Source organism: Triturus cristatus, chromosome 7, assembly GCF_964204655.1.
Source record: "Triturus cristatus chromosome 7, aTriCri1.1, whole genome shotgun sequence".
In the NCBI taxonomy this organism is placed as follows: Eukaryota; Metazoa; Chordata; class Amphibia; order Caudata; family Salamandridae; genus Triturus; species Triturus cristatus.
The window spans coordinates 956,849,710-956,873,249 of NC_140590.1; the positions used below are offsets into that span (position 1 = coordinate 956,849,710).

Below are 23,540 nucleotides of genomic sequence, written 5' to 3' on the forward strand. Positions count from 1 at the left end.
TACATTCCAGTGCTTGTCATGTGACTAGCAGAGAAAACTAGTTTAACTAGTCCTCAGTTTGCAATTGGTGAAGCAGCCTTCTCTGTCCATACTAGGGGCATAGTTACCATTGGTTCAGCAAGTACAGTGGTACTGAGACCCAAAACCCTCAGGGGCCCATTGAACCCTGATAATTGCTATATTTTACTTCCTGAGCAGCAGCCAAAGGGGCCATTTTCCTTGCTTATGCCACGGCCCATGGGGTCGTTGGTACGCTGTGCTAGTGATTTGTACATCTGCTTGAAAGTTGTCTCCTGACTGGATGTTCCTTGCACATTAATTTTGCTTCAGTGAACCTCTAGTGCCTTTTCATAGCCTTAGGACTCACTGTAATTAATCCTTGTTTAATAGGTGCTCTGAAAGCGAGCAGAACTGGTTGCTGGAATATGGCACTATACAAGAAACCTTAATTAAATATATTGTATTTTGTCTTTTGACAATGTGGTACAGTGGACGAGTCTTTGGTTACCTGTAGGCTGTCTTCAGGTTCAGTTAGTGACGTACTGAGACAGGTCTCTGTGTGCCATGATTTCAAGGTAGCTTACTCTCTTCCTGCTAAGGTCACTTCCCAAATAGATCATGAACTATTCTCCAGGCTCTACTGTTCTCAGTGGACTGAGAAAACAGACCTTGTATGCCAAGTCACATGATCTACCCTATAGTTTTTATAACACTCTTCAAATAAACCTTCCATATGTGGCTAGTCCTCATAATGTGTCATACATGTAGTGGGAAGGGTAATTACTATCAATCAGCCAGGGTTTGTAAAGCTCAGCTGCTTCACACACAAGGGTCTCGAGGCGGTGTGGGATTCATGCTGCTGGATCATGCTGCTTGTTGGTTGAACAGCGAGGTCTTGTGGTCCTTCCTGAACTGCTGGAGCGATGGTGAGGCTCTGAGGTGCAGGGGGAGGGTTTTCAGGTCTTCACTGCCAGGTGGGATAAGTAGCGGCCTCCACTGTTTTATCAGCGGCTGCATTGGGTGGCTGCTAGGGAGATGGTTCTGGAACATATTTTCCTGGTAGGTTGGTGGAACTTCACTCGTTCATTAAGGTATGCTGGTCCTTCATTGTGTAGTCCAGGGAAGACATGGCTTGGCAGTTCGGGCTGGACTGTTCCCATGAGGCACAGGGTCAAGGCTGATTTGCATATGGCCATGTCTGAACTGGGGTGGTGTGGTGAGCAAAAAAACGATGGATTTAGGCCCAGATCTCTGTACTGGGGTGAATGTATGACATTGTTCTGCATTCTGTCCATCAACTGTTGTTTTTGCAAGAAAATAAAAATGACACATCAAAATCTTTCAGCAGCCGCCACTGCTGATTGTCTTCTTTTTTTCCCTACCCACTGCTAGCCTCGCCCGCTGCATTGCAAGCAAAATGAAGAGAATTAGAGTACACAAATCTGGTTATTCAAAACGAAAGAGAAAGGTGGCTCAGCAGGCTTTCGTAGTGTCACAGGAAGGAGCAATCCTGAACTTTATCACCCAAGGGAAACCTAAAGATGGAGAATCCTCTGGCCAGAGTACTGCTGATGCACTAGGTAAAACAGGCGCTGACGACCATAAAGAAGAACAAAAAAATGATGATATCCATGAGCAGAATGATACTCATGAGCAGACCAATGAAAATGAACAAGGTGACTCTGAAATTGATACAAACATGCAGCAATTACCAACTCAGGATGAGGATTATTACAAAAGACCCTCAGACAGAGAAACTCAAACATCATTCATCGGTCCATCAACATCTGGTATTCTGAAGGAGGTTCAGAGTTTACAGACGGATGATGCTGTTATTGAAAAGGAAGCCAAAGAGCAAGACCATGTTACCGACCCGTGTTCTGAATATGATTTATGTGATTGGAGGGATCCTACTTTGTGGCCGAACTCTCTTACGGACGGGCAACGTGTTTTTCTTGTTGAAAGGGGTCCCTCCAGAGACCCAGATTCTAAAACAAAGTATCCAAGTGATGAGCACTCAAAAAGTAAAGTCGTTTTTCTGTTACCATGTTACTGGTCATCTAACGCCTTTTCTGGACGTTTTATTAAAACACCTTCCTGAGCTCCGCCCCGCCCGGACCCCCTCTTCCGGGGACCCCTACCTGCGCTCCCTGCACAGGGCCACCATGAGCCTAGAGCCGCCCCTGGTCTGAAACTCCTTCAAACTTTATATTTTTATGTAAACAAATGAAAGCGTATTCTTATTTCACACTAATAAGCCGAGAGCCTGCCAGTGGTTTTCATAGCGCATGTTACATTTTAGGAAACGTGATTGTTTGTGAAAGAAATAATTCTGATAAAAAAACGAAATGACAACCAGGGCAAGCCCTGCACTGTGTCACTGTAATCCGTCTTGACAAGAAGCAGTAAGTGGAGATTCCTACTGTGAAAGAAGCAGATGTGAAAGGTCAGAGTCGGCACAGAACTTCAAAACCGTGAACTTGTAAAAACAGTGTGCATTAAAGGCCGAACAGTTAACCGCTGGATGAACGGATGTCCGCCAAGAGGTTCTGATGTCCTATTGGCGAATAATAGTTAACATTTAAATAGGTCCATAGAAGGGTTTGCACAATTTACCAAAGTCTATTTTTGGCTTTTGGAGTAGCTAATAGTGTCTCCCAGGACAGTAGCCTTCTGGGGCTCCCACATTGTACCATGGGAAAGCACTGATCTCTTGTTTTCAATAACGAATCATTGGCATGCGTGTTGACACATTTCCCTAAATTCTTCCATTTGAAGGCTCCAGTGGTCCAGGCGTCAGCCTACTTTAGCCTAAAAACCAGATGTTAGGGGTGAGGGGGGGCATCAACACAGATCACAGAGATAGGGATGCTGTGTAAGAGTAATGGTATCTTTAAGTGACTATTATGAATGTAGTTTCTTGGACATTTTAGCTTCAGTACTGGAAGAAACTATCTAATTCATTTAACACTTGCCATGAACAAACCTTCTAGTCCTTAATTAATGGCATCAGGATTCCACAAAGGACTGCCGTAGGGCTTATACTTACGTATATCATACATCATCTTGTAAATTTCGTAGCATTACTAATTTTCTTACATGTAACAAAATAATATTAGATACCTGAGTGAGGTTCTTGGCTTACAGAAAAAAACAATACATAATTACAAACAAGCACTGTGTTGCGTCCCAGCAGTTTCTTCAGCTTTTTGTTCCCGCTGAGATAAACATCAATATATCCACAGACATGTCTTCCAATGTCTGAATGCCCCACCATAAAACATCACTCTCACTGGGTGAGGACCTGTTCACTCCTCAAGTACTCATCCACTCTCAGTGATTCAGTCACATCCTCAGCCCTCACTTTGGGCGATCTGGGTACTCTGCAATGCTCCGAGACACCTTTCCCCACATATTGGAGAAAGCGTGTCTACGCAGAACCTTACCTCCGCCCTAGGGTATTCCATTTCCAGATGAATTAACAATCTCGGTTGATGCATGGGCTGATACCGAATAGTGTTAAATTCCCTATTTTAACATTTGGTCTTAAGAACTATCCATGGGCATGTGGAAAAAAGAGTTGTGTGCTGTTAGATTCTTCTGGCACAAATCTTCCATTCCCAGTATTTTACAAAATTGAATACATCTGGTTCTGTCTTTTGTACGTTTAATTTGTACTGGGGAACTTTCATGTAAAAGAGCATCTGATGTACTCCTTTTTAAAAAAATAAGAATTGTATTGATATTATAATAAAAACAGAGACATAAACAGTGCCCTCACTGTATTAAGATCCTTCCCGAAAGCCAGAGCAGGAAACATTGTTTGTAATAAGATATCCAGAGTATTCCCATCATTTCCCTTAAATTTACATGTGTTTTCGAAGACAGCCCCATGCTTTATAAACAAGTTCCTCCATTTTTGCTTACCAGTCCATGGCCAGTTTCCATTTCTTGAGGGTGGGTGGAGTTCTTGACTACTACTGTTTGGCGATGTTGGTTGTTCCTGGGCCCCCATCTGCTCTAAGAGACCCAACAAAGCAATACATGATGATATGTCAATGGGGCGCCCAAGAGCCCTTGATAGGGTGTCCAATATCTTTTGCCAATATAATGTGATGTCAGTGCAGTCCCATGCTATATGGGATAAATTCCCTTCCGCCTCTAGGCATCTAAAGCATTCCGCAGTGGACGCCGTCCTGCTCGCTGAAGTCTTTGAAGGGTAAAGTAAGTAGTATGCAGATAATTAAGTTGGTTGTGGTGTATGTGAGACGACATTGCCAGCATCTGGTGGGCCATTATAGCCTTCCTCCAGTTGTCATTGAGGGGGCCCACTCAAGTGGCCGATTGTGTCCTGAGGGTCGCGAATGGAGCATCTGTTGTATTTTTGAAGTCACCTCCAACTATCAAGTTATTTAAATTGAGTGAAATTAGGACATCTTCTATTTCATTTTTGTCAGGTCTCGCGTCTTAACGCAATTGCTGTTTTTCCATCGATTTCAGCTTTTAGTTGAAGGTGGGTTTCTTGTTTCTATGAAAATGTTTACTCACTGACGAGATTTACTTGTGAAGCAGCAATGTAACCATGATCCTCCGAGGACTCACAGAGCTATGTACAGCCTGACCAAGAGCAGCAGTCTTGATATCTGCATTACCAGGACTTGGGCACTGGCGCCTTGAAGGAATTCTGGCAAGTTTATTTTAGGCCCAGTGAGAGTACTCCCAGCCTGATGGGGCACCTGCTGGGACAATGGAAAGCACAATCAGGGGTCCTTTCAACCTTCCTGTGGCCAGCCTTTCAGGGAACTAGACTGAAGTACGAGTAGTCTTGTTTTGCTATTACAAATATCCAGGTAGGTACACCGGTATCCTGAATGGTTACAAATGCTACACACAGTCCTTCATGTAAAAAGGTCTTGCCAGATGTTTGCTCCTTGTAGAGTTCTAAGATCAGGAAATATAACGTTATGTTTCAGTGATGAAGGTTTGCTAATAGTTTTCAAAATATTTATTTTTCTTCTGGAGTTTTAGCTCTGCTTACTTAAGAAATGTTTCTTCAGATCTAATAAGATCTTCATAGTAAGCCTGCCTTCAAATTTTGCTTAGCCTCATTTATGGCAGAATGCTCTTTATACGCTCTTACTATTCACAGGCACCATTTTAAAACGTGCATTCATTTTGTTGTCTGTCTTAAATAATGTTGTACCACATCCTGTAGAGTGAGATTTCTTGCTACTGTGCAGAAGAACAATATTTATAGGAATGTTTTTCACTTGAAGATCAACAATGTTTTTCTTGATTTACTATTGCAACGAAACCCCCTTAATTATCAATGTTCCTAACCAGAGTACTAATTCTGTAAAATCCTTCTACTTCCAAGAAGGCCAGTGACTGCTACATGAATGAAACAAGCATTGGCATAGCCAATAGGTCTCGTTTTTGGGACCTTACAAGAATTTAGTTATGCAGCACAATATCCATGGTGCAATAACATCAACTGTTGCATGGCTAAAAACGTATAAGGTCCCAAAGGCGAGACCTATCGGTATGCTTTAAAACTGTTCAGTTAGTGTTTAGTTTATGGTCCATTAAGGGATAGCCTTACAGGACAGGAGTCTACATTGAACATTCATCATGCAAGAGACCCACTAGGCGGTACTGTGAGGTTTGTGATTTCAAAACTCAATATTCTACACGCGTGGGATTCTTCCACCTCAGAGTGCACCAAGACATAACAGCTTCTTTGAGAACAGAATTTGCGAAATAAGGGTCATTTTCAGAACAAGATCAGCAAAATAACAATGAACAACAAAATTAAAATGTCTATGAAAAAGAGTGAATCATTCAGTTCTTCCCACTGGAATTGTGCCTGTTAATCATATGGGAATTTTAACACCATCCATGCTAAATTGACACCTCTTAATTTTTAGAAGGTGCCTAGTTGGGCATTGCACCCTCCCTCCTGCATGCAGTTTTTGATAATGCTTGATGCATTTGAGCTAAACGTCTTGTTTTGTTGAAAACTGCATGTTATGCAACACACACAAGGAAAGTTCTACAAAATCCATATTCATGCCGATAATAGACCACAGTTTTTGGTAACTGCAGCAGCAATAATATCATTCATGTGAAATCTTCTGTATAAAGCAAGATTCAGTGTTCTGGGGAGCAAAGACCACTGGGTGAGAACCAACAGGGTGGGAGAATAGCGCAGGTTCATGGTACTGTAGAGCTGAGCATTAAAAGTAAATTTTAAAGGCAGGATTCAAACTGAAGATTACTGGGGGTCAAGCATTATGATACAAGTAATTTAAATGATCTCAATTTCTAGGGAGGCACTTGACTTCCTGGGTCTGAGTCAGCAGGTCAGTGATTATAATGGGACATAAGAAGAAGGGTTCGGGTAGAGATAATGGGGCAAGAAAACTACAGTAGTGTCTCGAAGTTATGAAGTTTGAGTGGTCTGTGGCTAGCCGACTGACAATAACGGAAGCAAATAGGTGGTTGGGAAGGCTGAAGGTTCATTTGGGTATCAAAATGAAGACCTCTGTATTTGGAGCCTATCAAAAAAACGGTTAGAGTAGGTAGTAAAAGTAACTTTACTAGGCTGCCCAAATCGAATGCAAGCTCAATACTAGTTAGGACATGTGCAAAACAAAGTCTAATACAAATGAAGGTTCCAATGAAATTGCCTCTAAATTATTGTTTGGAAGCTCTAGTGTACAAAAATAACCCACTGCTAGCCACCACTGTTACATTATAAAAATATTTTTATATACATGTATAGTTTAAACTTGCTGGGTCAAGAGAGAGCCACTGATCTCTTGGCATCTTCAAACCCTTAAAACTCCTCAACTTGTAATCTAGTGGAGGGAATGAGACAAATTGGGGGCGAGTAAATGAGCATGCAGGTGGGTGGCAAGGCAGAGAGAGCACAAAAGAGAAATGGGGACAGAAAGAGCGAAAAGGAGCTCAGACATGCATTGGCTTTCCCAAACGGTCTTGCCAAATGCAAGTGCAGAGCTATTGGCTTTGCCAATTGTTATCTATAAAGTATTGTTTAACAAAGTAAAAAACAAAAGATTTTCAAAATTCTAGAGAAAAAGCAAACATAGCTTTCAGTATCTCAAAACAATACATTGAATTCAATGCTCCACCGTTATAAATGGTATGATTTATTTTTCAAATACTTTTCAATCAGGAATCACACTTTAAAATAACAAGGCTGTGTCAGAATGAAAAATGAAACCACTTGCCAAGGCTCAATTTACTTTATACATGATTCAGCCATTTGATCTTTCTAGTAGCTGAGGGAGAAGGAGATCTGTGGGCCTCCAGGAGAAGTGTCACGTTAAGTGTATCTTTTACTTTAGACACCAGCTGAGTAAGTGCAGTAGATGGCCCTTCCTCCAGCACCATAAAAGTCCTTGTGTGTCAAAGCATGTGCTTTCCTGCAATATGTGCAGTAGAGGAGAAGTAAAACCATGTTAAATTCTGTTCTTCGGCGATGCTCTTGGTCATTGTAATTATGCAACAGTGGAGAACCAAATTACGAGTTTGGGTTGATTAAATTATGCGTCAAAAAAAGGCAAATTAATAAGCATAATGCAGCACGTAATGGCAGTACTACATAATTTCTTTGCCATATCACCGTCGGGCAAAGATTTCACCCTATTAGCACTAGTTTAACACCCCAAAACAACAATAAGCAACTGAAAGGTGACCAGTCAACATTTGTGAAGGGTCCACCAGTGCGATGCTACACGTTTCACTGTGTTATTAGTGACTTTTGATCTGTTTGAGCTACAAAAATTTTTTTTGTTTGTTAAAATCTACAAGTTATACAACAGATGATGGATTATATGGAACATGCAACGAATCCATAAGTATGCAGAAAACGTTTCTGCATTGCATAAGTGTCCCTGGACAATACCCCAACAAAAAATATCCATGCTGCTCTACTTTTACAGACAAGCTGGGGGGGGGCATGTGAGGGGGAGGAAGCAACATACAAGGGAAATATCTAGAAAATGCGTCGACTCTCACGGAGAGCTGTATGAAAAAGAAAAAAAATGATCACCCCAAATGAGAACAGTGTAAGGATAGAAGTCGATCAAAACAATTGTAAAGAGGTTATACTCCAGAGAAAGGCACCCCATTCAATATGATGCAATCAAATGCGTGACAATAAAGGCAATGAATAGTAAACAATGGATGGGCTCTAACCCACTTTAGGTCTTTCGCTAGGCGACACTTAAAAGGGTGGCAGGGGGCAAGAGAAAGCTGGTGGTTGAGAGAGAAAGAAGGTAGGAAGGGAGAAGCAAGAAAGTGATAAGAATAAAGGAGGGACGCGAGTGCAGGCAAGAACGCATCTATTGTGTTAAGAGACTTTGCCCACAATGCTTGTTGCTTCTGTAGACAAAGGAAAGAGCAGGGCTTCTTGAGGCTGAATGAACTAAGCCTCCACCCGTGGGAGGTGATTATCAAAATATATATTGATCGAAATGTAAACAAGCACTGTGTATACCATCAGTCAGCCCCATTACACGCAAAGGACTATGTAATCCAAATCAACCTATGCCAAAGTCTGCAGGTAGCAGGCGGCTACCGCCAACGAGTTACAACCTTTACTAGCTGACTGAATGAACGTCACTGGTCTTAAAATGAGATGCAACACACTGGGTTGTTTTCTGCAGTATCGCACAAAACTACAGCAAGGCATTCTGGTCCCAGAAGACCATGGATTTAACACTTGCATTGAGCACACCCCACTATAATAAATGGTGTTCGCATTGCATGTTATGTGGCAATATCGGGAGGATATTGTGCATATTCCTACATAATGGAAATTGATGTGATGTTGGTAAATATGTTATTGTATGTTAGGTAAGGTTTAATGTTCTGTTTGGTGTGGGGTTGTATGGTGCAATGTTTTCTGTTGCTGTATTGTATACTTTGAAGTGAGTGATCGGAAGAAATGTGTGAAATATATGTTCTGTCAGTTTGTGGCATGCAGACCGCATTGTGATGTGCAGTATTATGGTCTTTTGCTGGGATATGTGATAGTCTGCTTGGGTGTCGATTAGGGTTATATGGTGCTATGCTACATGGAGTACTATTGTGAGGTTTCGCTAGAATGGGTATGACGTGGTAGATATTCAGTGATGGTTGTTGTGGTGTGTTGTAGTAATATATCTTATAGGCTAAAGTAGTGAAATATTGTAATTTTATAGGTCGTGGCACAGTTTGAGGAGTGTGTGGTGCAATTTTGTTGGATGTCATGGGTGGCATGTTTTGGACTGATGTTGCAAGAATGTCATGATAATACACTTCTCATCGTTCTCAGAAACCAGCACAGAACAAGTGCAAGTCAGACCTAAATATATTGCTTTTCCTAAAGCAGTACCTTCGGAAAATTGCAAAAATGGTCAAAATACAGAAAATGTTCAGGCCCTATTTTGGAACTTCCTGAAAAAATGTGTGCTAGCATACATGTTTTAGGTAAGCTGGAAAGAACTCGACGGATTTCAGTCTATGAACACCCAGCAGATGCAATGGCATAGCACATCCTCATACCTCAAAGAATTTACTCATTGAACATGGAAGAACAGAGAATACCACTGATGTTTTTCCAAGGATAGGATGACTGTGTACAGCTCCCTTACCTTTTCAGCCGCATTTTAATTTCATTGATAGTCATTCACTGGGAATCCTCAAAGAATGATCATGAGGTCTACTTCTTTAATCAGAATAATAGCTATGACCTATCAAATGTGAACAAAGACTTGAATCCGAATTTAAGTATTAGGGGTGGACTTGCAACTGTGTCAAGTATGGCCTGCTGTATTTTGTTCACGGAATTTGCCCTTAAATGTCAGTTAAACCATTAGCAAAAACAGTTTCAGTGCGGGGCCTCCTGGGAAGCGGATAATTTGCATAAAACTTGTTAAAAAGGCCTGACATGGTTCTGGCTTTAGAGCAAGTGTAGTCTGATAGGCAGACTTTCCATGCATTTATCTGCCATTACGATTAGCGGGTTGCATGCCAGTGAGCAGGTACCGGTACAGGTATCATCCTCATTACTGTTTTCACTTGAACAACAAGCGTCCCGCGCGAGAGCTGCTGGATGTGGGTCACGCATTCTGACAGCCCATTAAAAATAATGGGCAGATTTTGCGCACCGGCGTCTGTGGGCACGGTGCTGCACGAGTTTTGCGCTTCATACAAAAACACCAACGCTGCAAAGAAAATGGCTTTAGCTGTGCCCACGTTAGACTGCACTTGAGCGCTGGCGTTAAGGATATACAGTGTCTTCTCCTCAGCACCATTTTAGCGTGCGTTCTAATGAAAATAAACTTGAAGAATTCTCTGCTGCTTCAAAGGTCTGCGCCTGAACTTCCATGGCAGCGGCTGGATCTCAGATGTCTGTTCAAAATGGAATGTTGACATTGTCCGCGTCAAAAAAGGTAAAATTGGCTCCGAAGGCGCGCGCCGGCGCTCCACTGCCCAGCTTCCTGTGAAGTGGAACGAACAACAACAAAAAACAAGCATTGGCCGCGCGCGTGTGTGCGGCCGCGAGACGCGATCTGTGGTGGAGGAGGGGGAGAAGCCGGAGTTGTGTGCGCGCGCGCCTATGGTTTATACAACTCATTACACACATAGTCCTGGCTGCCATTGTATGAATGTAGTAAGTTGTGAGCTGTGTACATGCAGCATGATGGAGGACATGCGTACTCTGCGCCCTACAGCAGTGCACCAGTTCGGGGCGCCCTTACCAGGCGAGTGTGGTTTGTGAGCCCCGAGAACCCCGAGAGACGAGTAGCACCTGGCAGTTATTAAAGCCCAAGTTCGAGCTCACCCTACTGTACCCATCTGGTTTAAAGGAAAGGGGGAAACTGGGTGCACCAAGGTCGGAAATGAGATTAGCACGGAAAGGAATGCCGGTGGGTGACGACAGTTAGCTATGCTCCACAACCAGTAAACAGAGATACTCGCGACATTTATACCACCATGTGCTGGGTCTACGAATAGTGGTGGGAAAAGGATCCTCTTAATGGGGTGAAGAGCGGGGAGGGTTTCCGTGAGACTGTCAAAGCAGCGTTTCGAAGGTGCTCTCAGTTCAAGCGTTTGACAATGTGCGTTTACTCGAGCCTTCGTAACGCGCTCAGCCTCCGTACAGTGCGAGGAGCGGGGCTAGGAAGATGACTGAGAGTGAGGCGATGCCAGTGCGCACGGCTTAAAGTGGCCTTGTATTTTATCAAGAAGTACTCTCGCAATCCCGGGTAAAGTTGGGCGAACCACTGAAGACTAGGACAAAGGTAGTGCCAAACACATGGATCAGCCCGAGGTCCTCTTCGAACCTCTTCGAACCTCGAGCCAAACAACCATTGGCCGCGCGGCTGGGAAAGTGACGCCACGCGAAAGTGATCGCTATGCACTTAATGACCCGTGACGGAGGAAAGACAGATGGCGACTGCGCGTGCGTAACCGCAAGCTTGAGGCCACCAAAAGCCTGTGGTAGCACTTTCAAAACCCACTTACTAAATGTCTCGCAGGGCAGCGCATGCGCTAGCTCAGGCGAGACCTAAAAACTCCACGCCTAAAAAGAATTAATTAGCACTTCTACCACGGGACATATAATGATGCTAAATCTTCCTGTGTTGATACATTGGTTAAACTATTTATACATTTTTTGGAGCTAGTTAGCCCTTCAGCTAACTTTGTAGATCTAATTTATTCATGTTTTAAAAAATGAATCTTTAAGAATCAACATGTACATTTACTTGATCAGCCCCCAGTTCTCGATCTCGGGGATGGTGGTATATCGACCCCCAGGCAGCGACGTTGCGTTCAGAGAAGCTTTCCCTGACGCCGTTGGCTCTCTGGTAATTGGCTGCGCCAATTTCTCCATCCTGGGAGATCTCAACCTCCATTTTGACAATCAGAGCGTGCCGGCTGTCATCAATATTCTAGCTGATCTCGAGGCCCTTCAGTTGTCTCAAAAGGTATCACAACCCACCCACGTAGGAGGGCATACACTGGACCCCTTTTTTACCAATCTAACGGAAGCCACAGTCTCTTCCATCTAACCCCTAGGGTGGACGGACCACTTTTTAGTGGCTATCCGGGCCCCTTTGCCTGAGATCCCCTCTATTTCCCCAGCTAGATTAGTCCCTAGAAGGCACTGGAACAAACTTAGGTTAGAGGACCTACACCATGTTTTGGCTGTAGATCCGCTAGGACCCTTGGACAACGTAGAAACGGGTTATGACCAGTTCTGTCAGTGGATTACCAGGGCGCTTGACTCATTGATTCCCATCATGGCAAGCAAACTTAGCTCCAGAGAGTCGAGCCCCTGGTATGACAGCGCCCTTCGTGCTTTGAAAGGGAGCTGTAGGCGGGCCGAGAGAGAGTGGCGGAGGTCTTATGATACTGCCAAGAAAGCGTTGTATCTGGCTTCCGTTAAGGTTTATCACCGCGCCATCTGTAGAGCCCGCGCGGCGTTCTACTCGGTAGAATTCCGCAACAGTACTAACCCGTCTAAATCCATATTTAAGGCCCTCAAAGATCTTTTGGCAAAAAGAATTTCCTCCCCGGCAACGGAATTTCCTCCCCGGCAACGGCTTCTACCTCTCACTGTGAGGCTTTGGCATCTTTCTTTCTGCAGAAAGTGCAGGGCATCTACCGGGCTTTTCCCTGTACGGGGGCCACCACCGGGGGCCCTGGATATTATCCCTGGCCTCCCCACTATGGACTCTCTTCCCCTGCTTCTACCTGAGGGATTTGATAGGTTGGCCCAGAAAATCAAATCTGGATCACCTTTGGATCCGCTAAGACCTGCCCTCTTCAGGGACCAGTCTTTTGTGGGACGCTCCATGGTGAGCTCCCTGATTAACATCTCGCTGGCTACGGGCACGGTTCCAGCTAAATGGAAGCGGGCAGTGGTCTCTCCTATCCTGAAGAAACCCTCATTGGATCCTTTAAAACCGGAGAGCTACCGGCCCATTTCCTTGCTCCCTTGGCCGGCAAAAGTTGTGGAGGCCCACGTCAACCAGGTTCTTTCTGACCATCTTACCCGAGCCAACATTCTGGATGCTACCCAGAACGGGTTCCGTGCTGGGCACAGCACGGAGACAGCCCTTCTCGCCATGGCCGAACACCTGCGTATGGTGCTGGATGTGGGACAGACGGCGGCGCTAGTATTATTAGACCTGAGCGCCGCCTTCGATACTGTTTCACACCGCATCCTTCTGCAGCGCCTGGAGGAGATAGGCATTGGTGGGCTCGCCCTACAGTGGTTCCGTTCCTTTCTCGACGACCGTTCCTTCTGCGTTGCCATACCACCGTACCAGTCCAAATTCCATCCTCTGGGCCTGGGGGTGCCGCAGGGATCCTCGCTGAGTTCCACGTTATTCAACCTTTACGTGAGACCGCTGGCTGATGTCGTCAAGCAGTGGGGCATGACTATGGTCTCATATGCCGACGACACTCAGCTAGCGGTTACTATCAGCGGGGATGCTGAGCAGGATGCCCCTAGGTTCCAGAGCGGACTGAGGGCGGTGGCGAGCTGGATGAATGCCAACTGTCTCCAGCTCAACGCCAAGAAGACCGAGGTCATGATTGTCGGGAAGGGGAAGGAACTCTGGGGGGACAGATGGTGGCCTCCGGAGCTTGGGCCGTCTCCAATTCCGGTAACGGAGTTGAGAAATTTGGGAGTGTGGTTGGATCCCACTCTTAGCTTCATCGGGCACACTAAGAAAACCGCGGCCTGCTGTTTTGGGGTCCTACGGGGCTTAAGACCTGTCCTGAAGTTTTTTGACCCCCCCCACCAGGCAGCTGGTGGTTCAGGCAACAGTAATATCTCGTCTGGATTATGCCAGCTCTCTCCTGGTAGGGGCAAACCAGGCAGAAATCACCCGCCTTCAACGTGTCCAAAACGCCGCAGCTAGAGCCATAGTTGGCTTGCCCAGGTCCTGCTCTGTCTCTAGTACCCTTCGATCTTTGCTTTGGCTGCCGGTTAAGACAAGAATTCATTTTAAAGTTTTATGTCTGGCTTTTAAGATCTTGGAGGGATCAGCCCCCCAGATCCTCTCGAATCTCTTGTCTTGCTATGTTCCGACCCGCTCTTTGAGATCACTGGGCCAAGCGCTCGCTGTGGTCCCGAGGTTTAAGCTCAGCCGAGCTGGTGGCCGGTCCTTCCGGGTAAAAGCAGCAGTGCTTTGGATCTCTCTTCCGATTGAGATTCGCTCGATGGAAGACCTTCTTTTGTTCCGTAAAGCCATAAAAACCTTCCTGTTTTAATTTTTTTCCCTCTTACTAGCTGCGCCCTTTTCTTTGTTTCCATGCTCAGTGTTAGTTGTGTTTTACCTTGTCATGCGCCAGGACGCCCCTTAGCTGGGGCAGCTGTGCGCACTACAAATGTTCCTAACATAACATAACATAACTATTAAATATTTAGGAACATTTGGTACAGGGATCAACTCGGCTATATTAGGTATTTTATCCTCTGTTACTCAGTGCTGTTTGCTTTTTTTAAATTGAAACATTTAGATAAATATATAGGGGCTAGTTACGATGTCGAGCGGACTTAAGTCTGCCTGACACCTTCTCGGTCCTGGGACCGACCGACCTCTGGTCGGCGGTCCTGACCGCTTAATTAGGATGCGACCGTACACTGTTTGGTCACATTCCTACATTTCCCTATGGGTGCATGCATTACGGCGGTAAATCAACCATAATACATGCTTCCATAGAGAAATGGGAGGTGCTGTTCATCCATGCACCCCGTGGCAGGCACCTCAAGGTGCCTTCCAGGGGATGCATGCATCATCAGGGGGGCACCATAGCTGCCCCCTCGACCCCAACTGAAGGCCACACAGCCAAGGGAGCCCTGCTGTGGGGCCCCCAAACACATTCCTGACATGGTTTCCATGTCGGACTGGCCGGCATGGAAACCATGCCGGAAAGCATGCAATATAATCATAAAGTGTGGAAATGCACGCCCTTTGGGATTACTAGCTGGTTCCGTTCTTGAGTCCGTCAGCAGCTGCAACTGCTGCATTGTAATGCGGCGGTCGGAAAGTAAACCGAGCGGCCGATTACGATGCGGCCCGAAAGGCTCCGACTGTTGGTCTCACACCATATAATAAGAAACAGAACAGAGAGCTAATGCATATTAAACTTGGGCTAATTCGATTGCTTATCCACTCGAAGATGACTCCTGTCATCCAGATGTTGTGACGTTATTTGCATATGGACACTACAAACATATATTTCCACAATAGTCCCAATAAAAAAGGTATTAGTACATGGTGTTGTGCCAACCGTTCCTGCAGACTTGATTGAGACAGACCAAATGAAATATATCCTAAACCTGTACATAACTAGGGTTATTTAGTAAGTGAGTCAAACATGACCAGACGCTCTCGCTTCTCTATATCTTTAGAGTCCTTACAATCAAGCAAACAAATGCACCAGGAGAATTTTGCTTTCATGTCTGATAGATTATGCAAGCATGTTCATATGAATATACTCTGCATTATAGTCTTCATTATACTATCATATAATGTTATATGGATACTTGAGGTTCAAGTCAACTTCAGGAACTTTATTACATCATGCTTATGTATGTTTTTTATTGATCATGCTTGAATTTTCTTTTAAGTTAAACGCATGGGTCTATGTCCCATACTAATAGAGCAGTGGAAGAGTTAGCTTATACAATGTGTTTTTTGTTGTGTATTGCCTTCACAGCTCCCTCCCCTGAAAACGCCCATGCTGTATCAGCAAAGGGTTGAAACATGTTGACATTGAACAGATTGTGTTTTCATCTGAAAATCATAGCTTGTACTCACCAAAGAATTGTATATTAATCAAAATGTTTAAAGTTAAAAAAAGTCAACAACATTGTGTAACAAAGACACAATTGTTTTCAAATGTGGAAATGCCAATTAAAGGATGTACATTAAAACTCCTGCTTTAATGTAGGTGAGGCTTTATTGAAGGATAAATAGAATACTATGTCTCAGTTGTTCCTGGTACCATAGTTTCTTAAATATTTGATCTCTGTCTGAGCATTGAGGCCTTTCCCAGTCAAGTAAAAAATGCACCACTATAATTAACGATCTGATTACAAGGCGTTATAAATAAGGCTGCCAGTTTTCTGTATTTACTGATAGTTGTATATAGATTTGGATTTTTTTTTTACGTCCCTCAGTGCTATCAGTACTGATTTGCCAATCCAAAATCCTTGATTGACAGCATGGGGAGTTAAAAAAGAAAGAAAAGGAATTCTCTCAAATGGCAACATATGTTCACATATATTAGTACTATAATGCACATGTTTTCATATGACTCGATAGTTGCAATATATAACACTGCCGATAGGGATGAAAGCTGACAGGTATTCAACTATGAGTGTGTTATTACCAGTTAATTAAATGTGAGAAACACTAATTGATAATTTATTCTTTTGCAGAACACACAATAAATATAGATAAATATAGAGACGATGAGCTAAAAATAAATCTAGATAAATTCAGTCAAATATGATAGAAAAGCATACAAACAAGAGACCTAGTTATAACCACGACCCCATGACATGCGGTTAGTTCAGTTTACAGCTTCAGGTAGGAGCAGGGCTAAGCAGTCGAGTTCTAGATGAGCCGAAGAAGAGGACATTACTATGAACACGATGGTCAACCCAATAAGGCTTTGAAAGCATCGTAGGAGTTGAGAGAATGCTGGTAATATGCTGTACCTAAAGTCACGGATAATGGTCCACTATAAATTAATGGTACCAGCAGTTCTCTTCTTGTATGTCACTTCTAGAATACGACTGTCTCGCGAATCAGTGGGACGTGGCAGAGGGGGATGGGTGGACCCACTTTCCTTGCCAGAGGCTGATCAGAGTCACTTGCTGCCCATGCAATTTTGTTTGGGTATGTGAGCAGGCAGTCAAATATAGCTAGCTCAGTCATAGAGTATATTTAACTCCAGCACCATCCATCCATCACTGTTCACAGGCCCACAGACAATTGCCTTCCATGCATGCCTCCCAAAGGTATTGAGTTTGCACCTTGGAAGACTGAGACACTCAAGATCCTGTAGAAAATTTGATGTGAATGAATTAAATGACATGGCATAAGTTTTTAATCGCCTCTTCAAATTGGGTTCTTCAGTCATTGCCAAGAAGAATGTATTCATCAACCACATATAAAGATGGGAAACCTTTTCAGACTTAGTCGTGTTTTAGAAATTGAGAACCTTTCATGAAGCACTACATTCCTGGCGTAATTGTTTGTGGCAGGCGATAATCATGCTGATCCGTCAGGATGCCGAGCATATTACCAAGAAGCCTGACTGGAAACTCATGTCACAGTCTGGCACTAGGGGTCAAACTGTGAGATAATGCATTTGCTTTTTAAGTGAATAAAGTTGGAATTTGGTTAGTTATTTTACATCTTAAATCAGCAGTAATCGAACCAGTAATTTAACCAAACTTCAACTTTAAGCCCAAGGGAATTTTACTTGAGTTCATCAAGATGCTATCACTCTTCTGTGAAAAGCACTGAAGACCTAACATTTAACTACATACTTCAATGACAGCAAGAGTGCCAACAGACTCCACGCTTATTTTCTGGTGAACTCAGGCCAGGATGCAGCTTATTTCTTGGTGCAGAAATCATTTTTTTTTTTTTTTTAAAAAACCTTTATTTGTGCATCTTAAAAGAACAAATACGGGCCTACAACCGTCAGGCCGGCCACGATACAATGAAGCACTGATACCCACATTACATCCCCCGTGCGTCAATGGTCAGGATTAACAACGAGTCATGAGTCACATACTGGAGATATCTTTGACACCCGGGGAAGGAGAAGTGAAGGTTAATTTTAAGTTTTTTAGATTATTTTATCAGAGAAAAAAGTCAATGAAGGATAAGAACAAAGGAGATTCGAGTCCGCAAGATAGCCTCACCACACGGGAGAGCAGCAACATCCGTAAGAACAACAATGGAAGTAAAAAACTCAAACAGTGAGGTGGTGCAGAAATATAACAGGATAGTCACATAAGCAAGTACGCACCCCTCCGGAGCCGCCCCCACTTGATCCACCCCACACCCGGACCCCGAATCGAAGAAAGTAGAGCGCAGCGACATAGAAGAAAAAAGGCCCATAGAACTAATTAAGAACAGAGTATTACCCCCCCACCCTACACCAATGCGGAGGCTACGGCCTACCCCCCCCCCGACATAGTGCCTGTCGCCCAATGAACCCGAAATATAGAGAAGAGAGAAAGTGGGAATAGAGTAAAGAAAATAAGAAAACAGAAAAGAAGGTGGGGAGGAGCCCACGGGACACCAGAGCGCCCCGAACCATCAGCCAGTCATGGCCCCCACACACTGGGAGCCCACTACTCCAAAAAACGGCATGCGAAGATACCACGGCACCACAGTGTAAGCGAATGGATACAAGTCGCGATGAGTGCGCGCAAAACATACATACAGTTCCAGTCCCAGGCCAGCCCGTCCATAAACCCTGGCAATAGAAGTCAGTCTAGCCCTGGCCCGATCGCGGGCTTGGGATTAAACCAGCCCCTGCATGAAGGCCCCGTGTCCCGGGCAGACAAAGACAAGATGGCCGCTCGTGAAAGGATGGTGAAGTAGGATCACGAAATGGCCGCCGACCATCGGTTGAGGTCCCTCTTTGCACCACATAAAATCCAAACCTGGCAATTAAGGTACAGGAGTTCCACAAAAAGTAAGCCGTGGACCACCGCGGACGGTTCCTCGACGCCGTTAGGTATCGCTCAACAGGATAGTCCAGCGGACGCGGTGAGGCAGGCAACAATGAAGCAGGCAGCCATGACCAGGGGGACAAAGTATCCGCAGTTGAGGTGTAGAGCGGTGTACCCTGGGCGCCGGGAGCGCCAGGTGAAGGCATCAGTGTAGCACAGTCATACACCGCCGTTGCGTCCCCGCAAGTGGACAAAAGCACCGGGAGACCCACGCCCTGTAGATGACAAACAGTGCGCTCACGACCCGCAGCCGACAGTATGGGGTCAAGCCGCTCACTCAGCGCTTGCAGGCCAGTGCACATCTGTAGTTGGAGGTCCCGCAGGGCAGCCAGAACGGAGCCGCATGTCGGCGGAGGCTGGGCCCCCACAGCGGCAGCAATCCGGGATGGCACCGTGGAGCTGGTGTCCGTAAGAGGGAGGGCGAAGTGGGCAGCGGGCGAGACCGGAGTAGCACCCCCCAGCCTCGAGCAGGCACTCAGCGCCATGCTTTGCCGCTATACGTTGCAATGGCCGGGGGGGGGGGGAGTCGTGGCAAGGAGTCAATTCCCCTCAGGTCTACGCCGCAACGGGAACGGCCGACAGTCGCTTCTCTTCTCGCAGGTTCCCTTCGCCGCTGGCCGGGCAATAGGTGAAGGGGGCAGCAGCATCCCACTGCGCGGTCATCAGAGCGGGGCAGGAGACCCGCCGCACCGGGGCCCACCCCACAGCTCCAGCCCGTCCGGCACAGGGTGCAGAAGGTGTCCGGCCGTCCCTCTCCGGGCTCCTCCGGCAGCGATCCGTGGTGCGAGGGGAGATCGGGACCGCGGGGCTCAGGTTAGCGCTCGCTGGGCCGGTAACTGCGGAGCTTCCAGGGGGCCAGCAAAGGCCGTAATGGCGCAGGATTTCAGTGCCGCGGACAAAAGCACCCAGAACTCGGGCATCCGGGCGGGCTGAGACTCCGGGAAAGCGGCAGCACGGTCAGCGCGTCTTCGCACACGTTGCACCTCGAAAATCGGCGAGGATGGGCATCAGGATAGTAGTCCGAGGCCACGGACCGACGGAGCCGGGCGCTCAAGCGTCTGCTCCGGTCGCCATCTTGGCTCCTCCCCCGCAGAAATCATTTTAAACGGAATTGCAGAGAATGTGGTAATTTGTTTGTGTATGTCTCTTATAATTTATTGAAACAACCTGATCTCTGTCATGAACCTGTTTTACATATTACCTTTAAGATGGCTTTAGCCTAGTTGTATCAGTTTCTGTAAGTAAGTGACAACGCCTTATCAACTTTGAAACCTTGCCTTCTTGAGGTATATAGCACGTCTTTCACAGGGTTACCAGCTGTGTCCCTCCCAAGAAAATGTTTGCCCTTTATTTAGCTCAACTATGATTTGATTCTTACCACCAGGCTTTCCCTAGCAGTAGCTGCATGTTCTTACCAGTGTGTAAACGGAAATAGTGTGGTCATTATGGCTGCTTAGTATCCATTATTTACACCTAATGTAAACAGGAAAATATTAAAATATATAGGCCTTGGCATTGAGATATCTTATTGCATAGACCATTGTGTTTGTTAGACCAAATATTGTTTTGTCAAAAATACTAAACAGGTTGCCTAGTCTCTTCTTGAAATCATCATCTAAAGTCCCTTGAGATGACAGATCATGTTGTGTGTGGAATAGCTAACCCTTGTCTTTAAAGGTATACTTGTAACCATATAAAGTTATGTTCCAAAACTCTTTTTCTCCAACAACTTTAACTAATGGCTGAATGTGGTTTATTGCCCATTGCTAATGTGTTCAATATAGTCATCATGACAGGACAAGTTCAACTGTTGACTGCAATCTTATTTCCTGTCTTGAAAACTAAAATGGGATGCTTCCTCATAATTATTGACCTATCTAGCTTCTAGAGGGAGTAGGTAAGATTTTTTTTTTAGGAAGTCCCGGTCATCTGGCTGCCGACCCACCTTGATGGGTTGAACTCTTTTAATGTACAGTACAGTAAAGAAGTATGCTGGCAAGATAGATAAGCTCATTGTTGTGATCTGTAGGTTGTATGTTCCAATCTCAGCAAGATCGACTCATTCATCTTTCTGTGTTCGGCTGATTGAATACAAACCTGTTTAATGAGAAACCTCTGCACCGCATTATAGATCCCAATGTGATTCCACTAGCTAGTTCAGTGCACCGAACGGGATTAGGGAAGGCTGCCTAGCAGTTGCAACTTTTTTTCTTCAAGATTTTCATTAATGATTTGGAAACTATCACAATAAAGAACCATTGTTGATTGCAAAATGGAAGATGAAGAGTCCCTGAGGTTCGTCTATTGATGATGCGATGTGCTTGGCCTGGTCAAAAGGGCTCTACAGTATCAATTAAAGTATTTTGCCATATAAAAAGTTTTGCCACATATGCTGAGATAAAGCTCTAGTAGTAGGGAGAGTGGTTTGGACTAAGCCATGTTTCTTTAGATCTGACCTCCATAAGAAAACAAACCTTAAATACAAGAAAACTACTGCAGATATAGAGATGGTGCGGAGGTTAACTTAATCTTTAAATCCTGTATGGGCCCTAACTACATGTCTGTGGAACTACTCCCAGGCTCTGACAACTAGTTGCATTAAAATGTTCACTTCCTGGAACAGCTGTAGCTCAAAAACAGATTGAGCATTTTGCTTTTGCAATCTTGTTTTTTATTTATTTTATTACACAATTTGTCTCTAATAATGCACCAATCAGCTCCTGTATCCAAGATGATCTACAACACTTTTGGTTAATTTTCCCCTGGTACAAAGCATTATGTGGTTTTCACCATTATTTATTGCATTCTTTACTGTTGCACTAAAATACTGAGATCAGTATAGTGCAGTTTTGTACTGCGAGATTTATAGTTCTCACCTGGTCAGTAATGGAAGAGTTATGCCCGCAATTTCATGTGATATCCCCTGGTGTGAAGCTGAAGCAAGTTAATTGCAAGTATATTATTTTGAATTTAAAAGGGCGGGAACAGTCCAAAGATTTTTTTACTTGTTTAAAGGTGCAACTGTTAAGGCTCTTTTCAGTTATATTTTTGTTAATCTTTTCCATAGAAAACATTTTACTGTCCGTCATGTATGTATTAGTGACCTGTATGTATGTTTAAAGGAAGACATTTCTGAAATAAACCATATTATCGATCAACTTTATGAAAAAGTCCTCTCCATGCATTTTCTGTTTCATCTATACCTGGTGCGGAGTTTGTTTTTCCTTAAGGGTGAAACAACCCCCTGAAAATGTATTTGACATATAGATGCTATCTGGGAATGTCACTCCACAAAATCGGATCTTGTGGGCTATCAAACCTTTTAATAGTGGCAATCAAAACATATTGGACCTGAAATGGGTCTTCAGAATCTCTAAGGCCAGGCCCTAAAGGTTCTAAAGCCTCTTAGAATTACTTCCTTAAGCAAAAATAAAAAACATTTCTTCAGTGGCTATTGTTATGTCTTATAATCTGTAGCAATAGAGAATGTTAAATCTCAAATGCTGTTTTCGTCTTACTTTTGCAGGACATGAAAGTTATGATTCAACACCTGAAAAACATGTTGAAATAGAGGTCTCTCGCAACCTGGACAAAGAATCTGGTAACAGGGATGATGACAGTCCGCCTTCCAAGACCCTCCAGTACAATACTGCCGAAATGGCGGATGCAATGCTTGGCACAGAGTTTGACAGTCCGTATCACTTGCCGCTCTCCATGATCCCTGAAGGTTCCAGAAATGTGTATGAGAATGAGTCTGAGGAGGGCACCTGTGAAGCCATAATTGAAGGGGGTGAATGCAGAGCCCCCGAGAGCATCAGTACTACCGATAAACTTGCTGCAGGTGATCAAGGAGAAGAAAACTCCATGATTGCTGATCCACTACCTGAATCCTCGCAGGCGAGCTCTGCAAAAACCGAGGAATCGAACACCACAGAAAGTGCCAAAAGCCCAAAAGTCAACTGTGAAGAGAGAAACATTACAGGCATAGACACCTTCACATTACAGATACTAAATGTTTCACAAGTAAGTTTCTTTATGTTTGTTTATCTTTCCATGCACGCTAGGAGCATTTCTAAGTGTACTAAATGTATAATACTTTCCATTTTGTGATGCATTGAGGAAATAAATTGATACAGTGAGGAAGGAGTGCACAGGAAAAGCAGGGCAGCTGAGCAAATATCCTCCTTTCTTTAATTTTATCAATAATTCAACCGCAGTAGTCCTGATTATTTGTGACTGGTGCAACTGTGCAGTAGGAGACTTGCATAAATATTAACTTGCTTCAATAAACGTAATGCATCACCGTATTTGCACTGTTTAACAGCTTCTTTCTTTTATTCATAAGGAAATGGAGAAACCATTATCACTACACCCCCCACCAGTTTTGGGGGCGTGCCACTTTTTTTGCTAGCTTGAAGACCTGTTTGTTCCTGTGTGATAAGTGTATATCGGCAGCCATTTTCAGAGTCATAAGTTACATGCAATAGGTTTATGGATACCCATAAACATGAGAGTTTGTGAATGTTTACTGCTAGTATGCATTTGTCTCCACGCTGGAAGGTCCACAACTACTTGCTATTGAGAATGTTTAGAAATTTGAAAGAATAGCTAACATTTACTCATCCATCTAAGATTTGTTTAAAAGATCATAAATGTCCCATGTCTCAGCATCACCTCCCATTTCATATAAAATCACATTCTGCCAATTTGAATGTAATTCAAAATGTGGGCTTACAAAATTAGAGGA

The 23,540-nt window shown here is 44.3% G+C and overlaps 1 protein-coding gene across 1 annotated transcript in view; it reads left to right on the top strand.

The window, feature by feature from the left end:
* The window catches only part of TXNDC15 (thioredoxin domain containing 15), a 109,615-nt gene that overhangs the window by 11,095 nt on the left and 74,980 nt on the right, over positions 1 to 23,540 (top strand). The window contains exon 2 of the mRNA XM_085617990.1: positions 22,320 to 22,816. Within this exon, the coding sequence (XP_085474116.1) occupies positions 22,320 to 22,816 (497 nt within the window). The remainder of the gene's footprint in view (positions 1 to 22,319; positions 22,817 to 23,540) is intronic.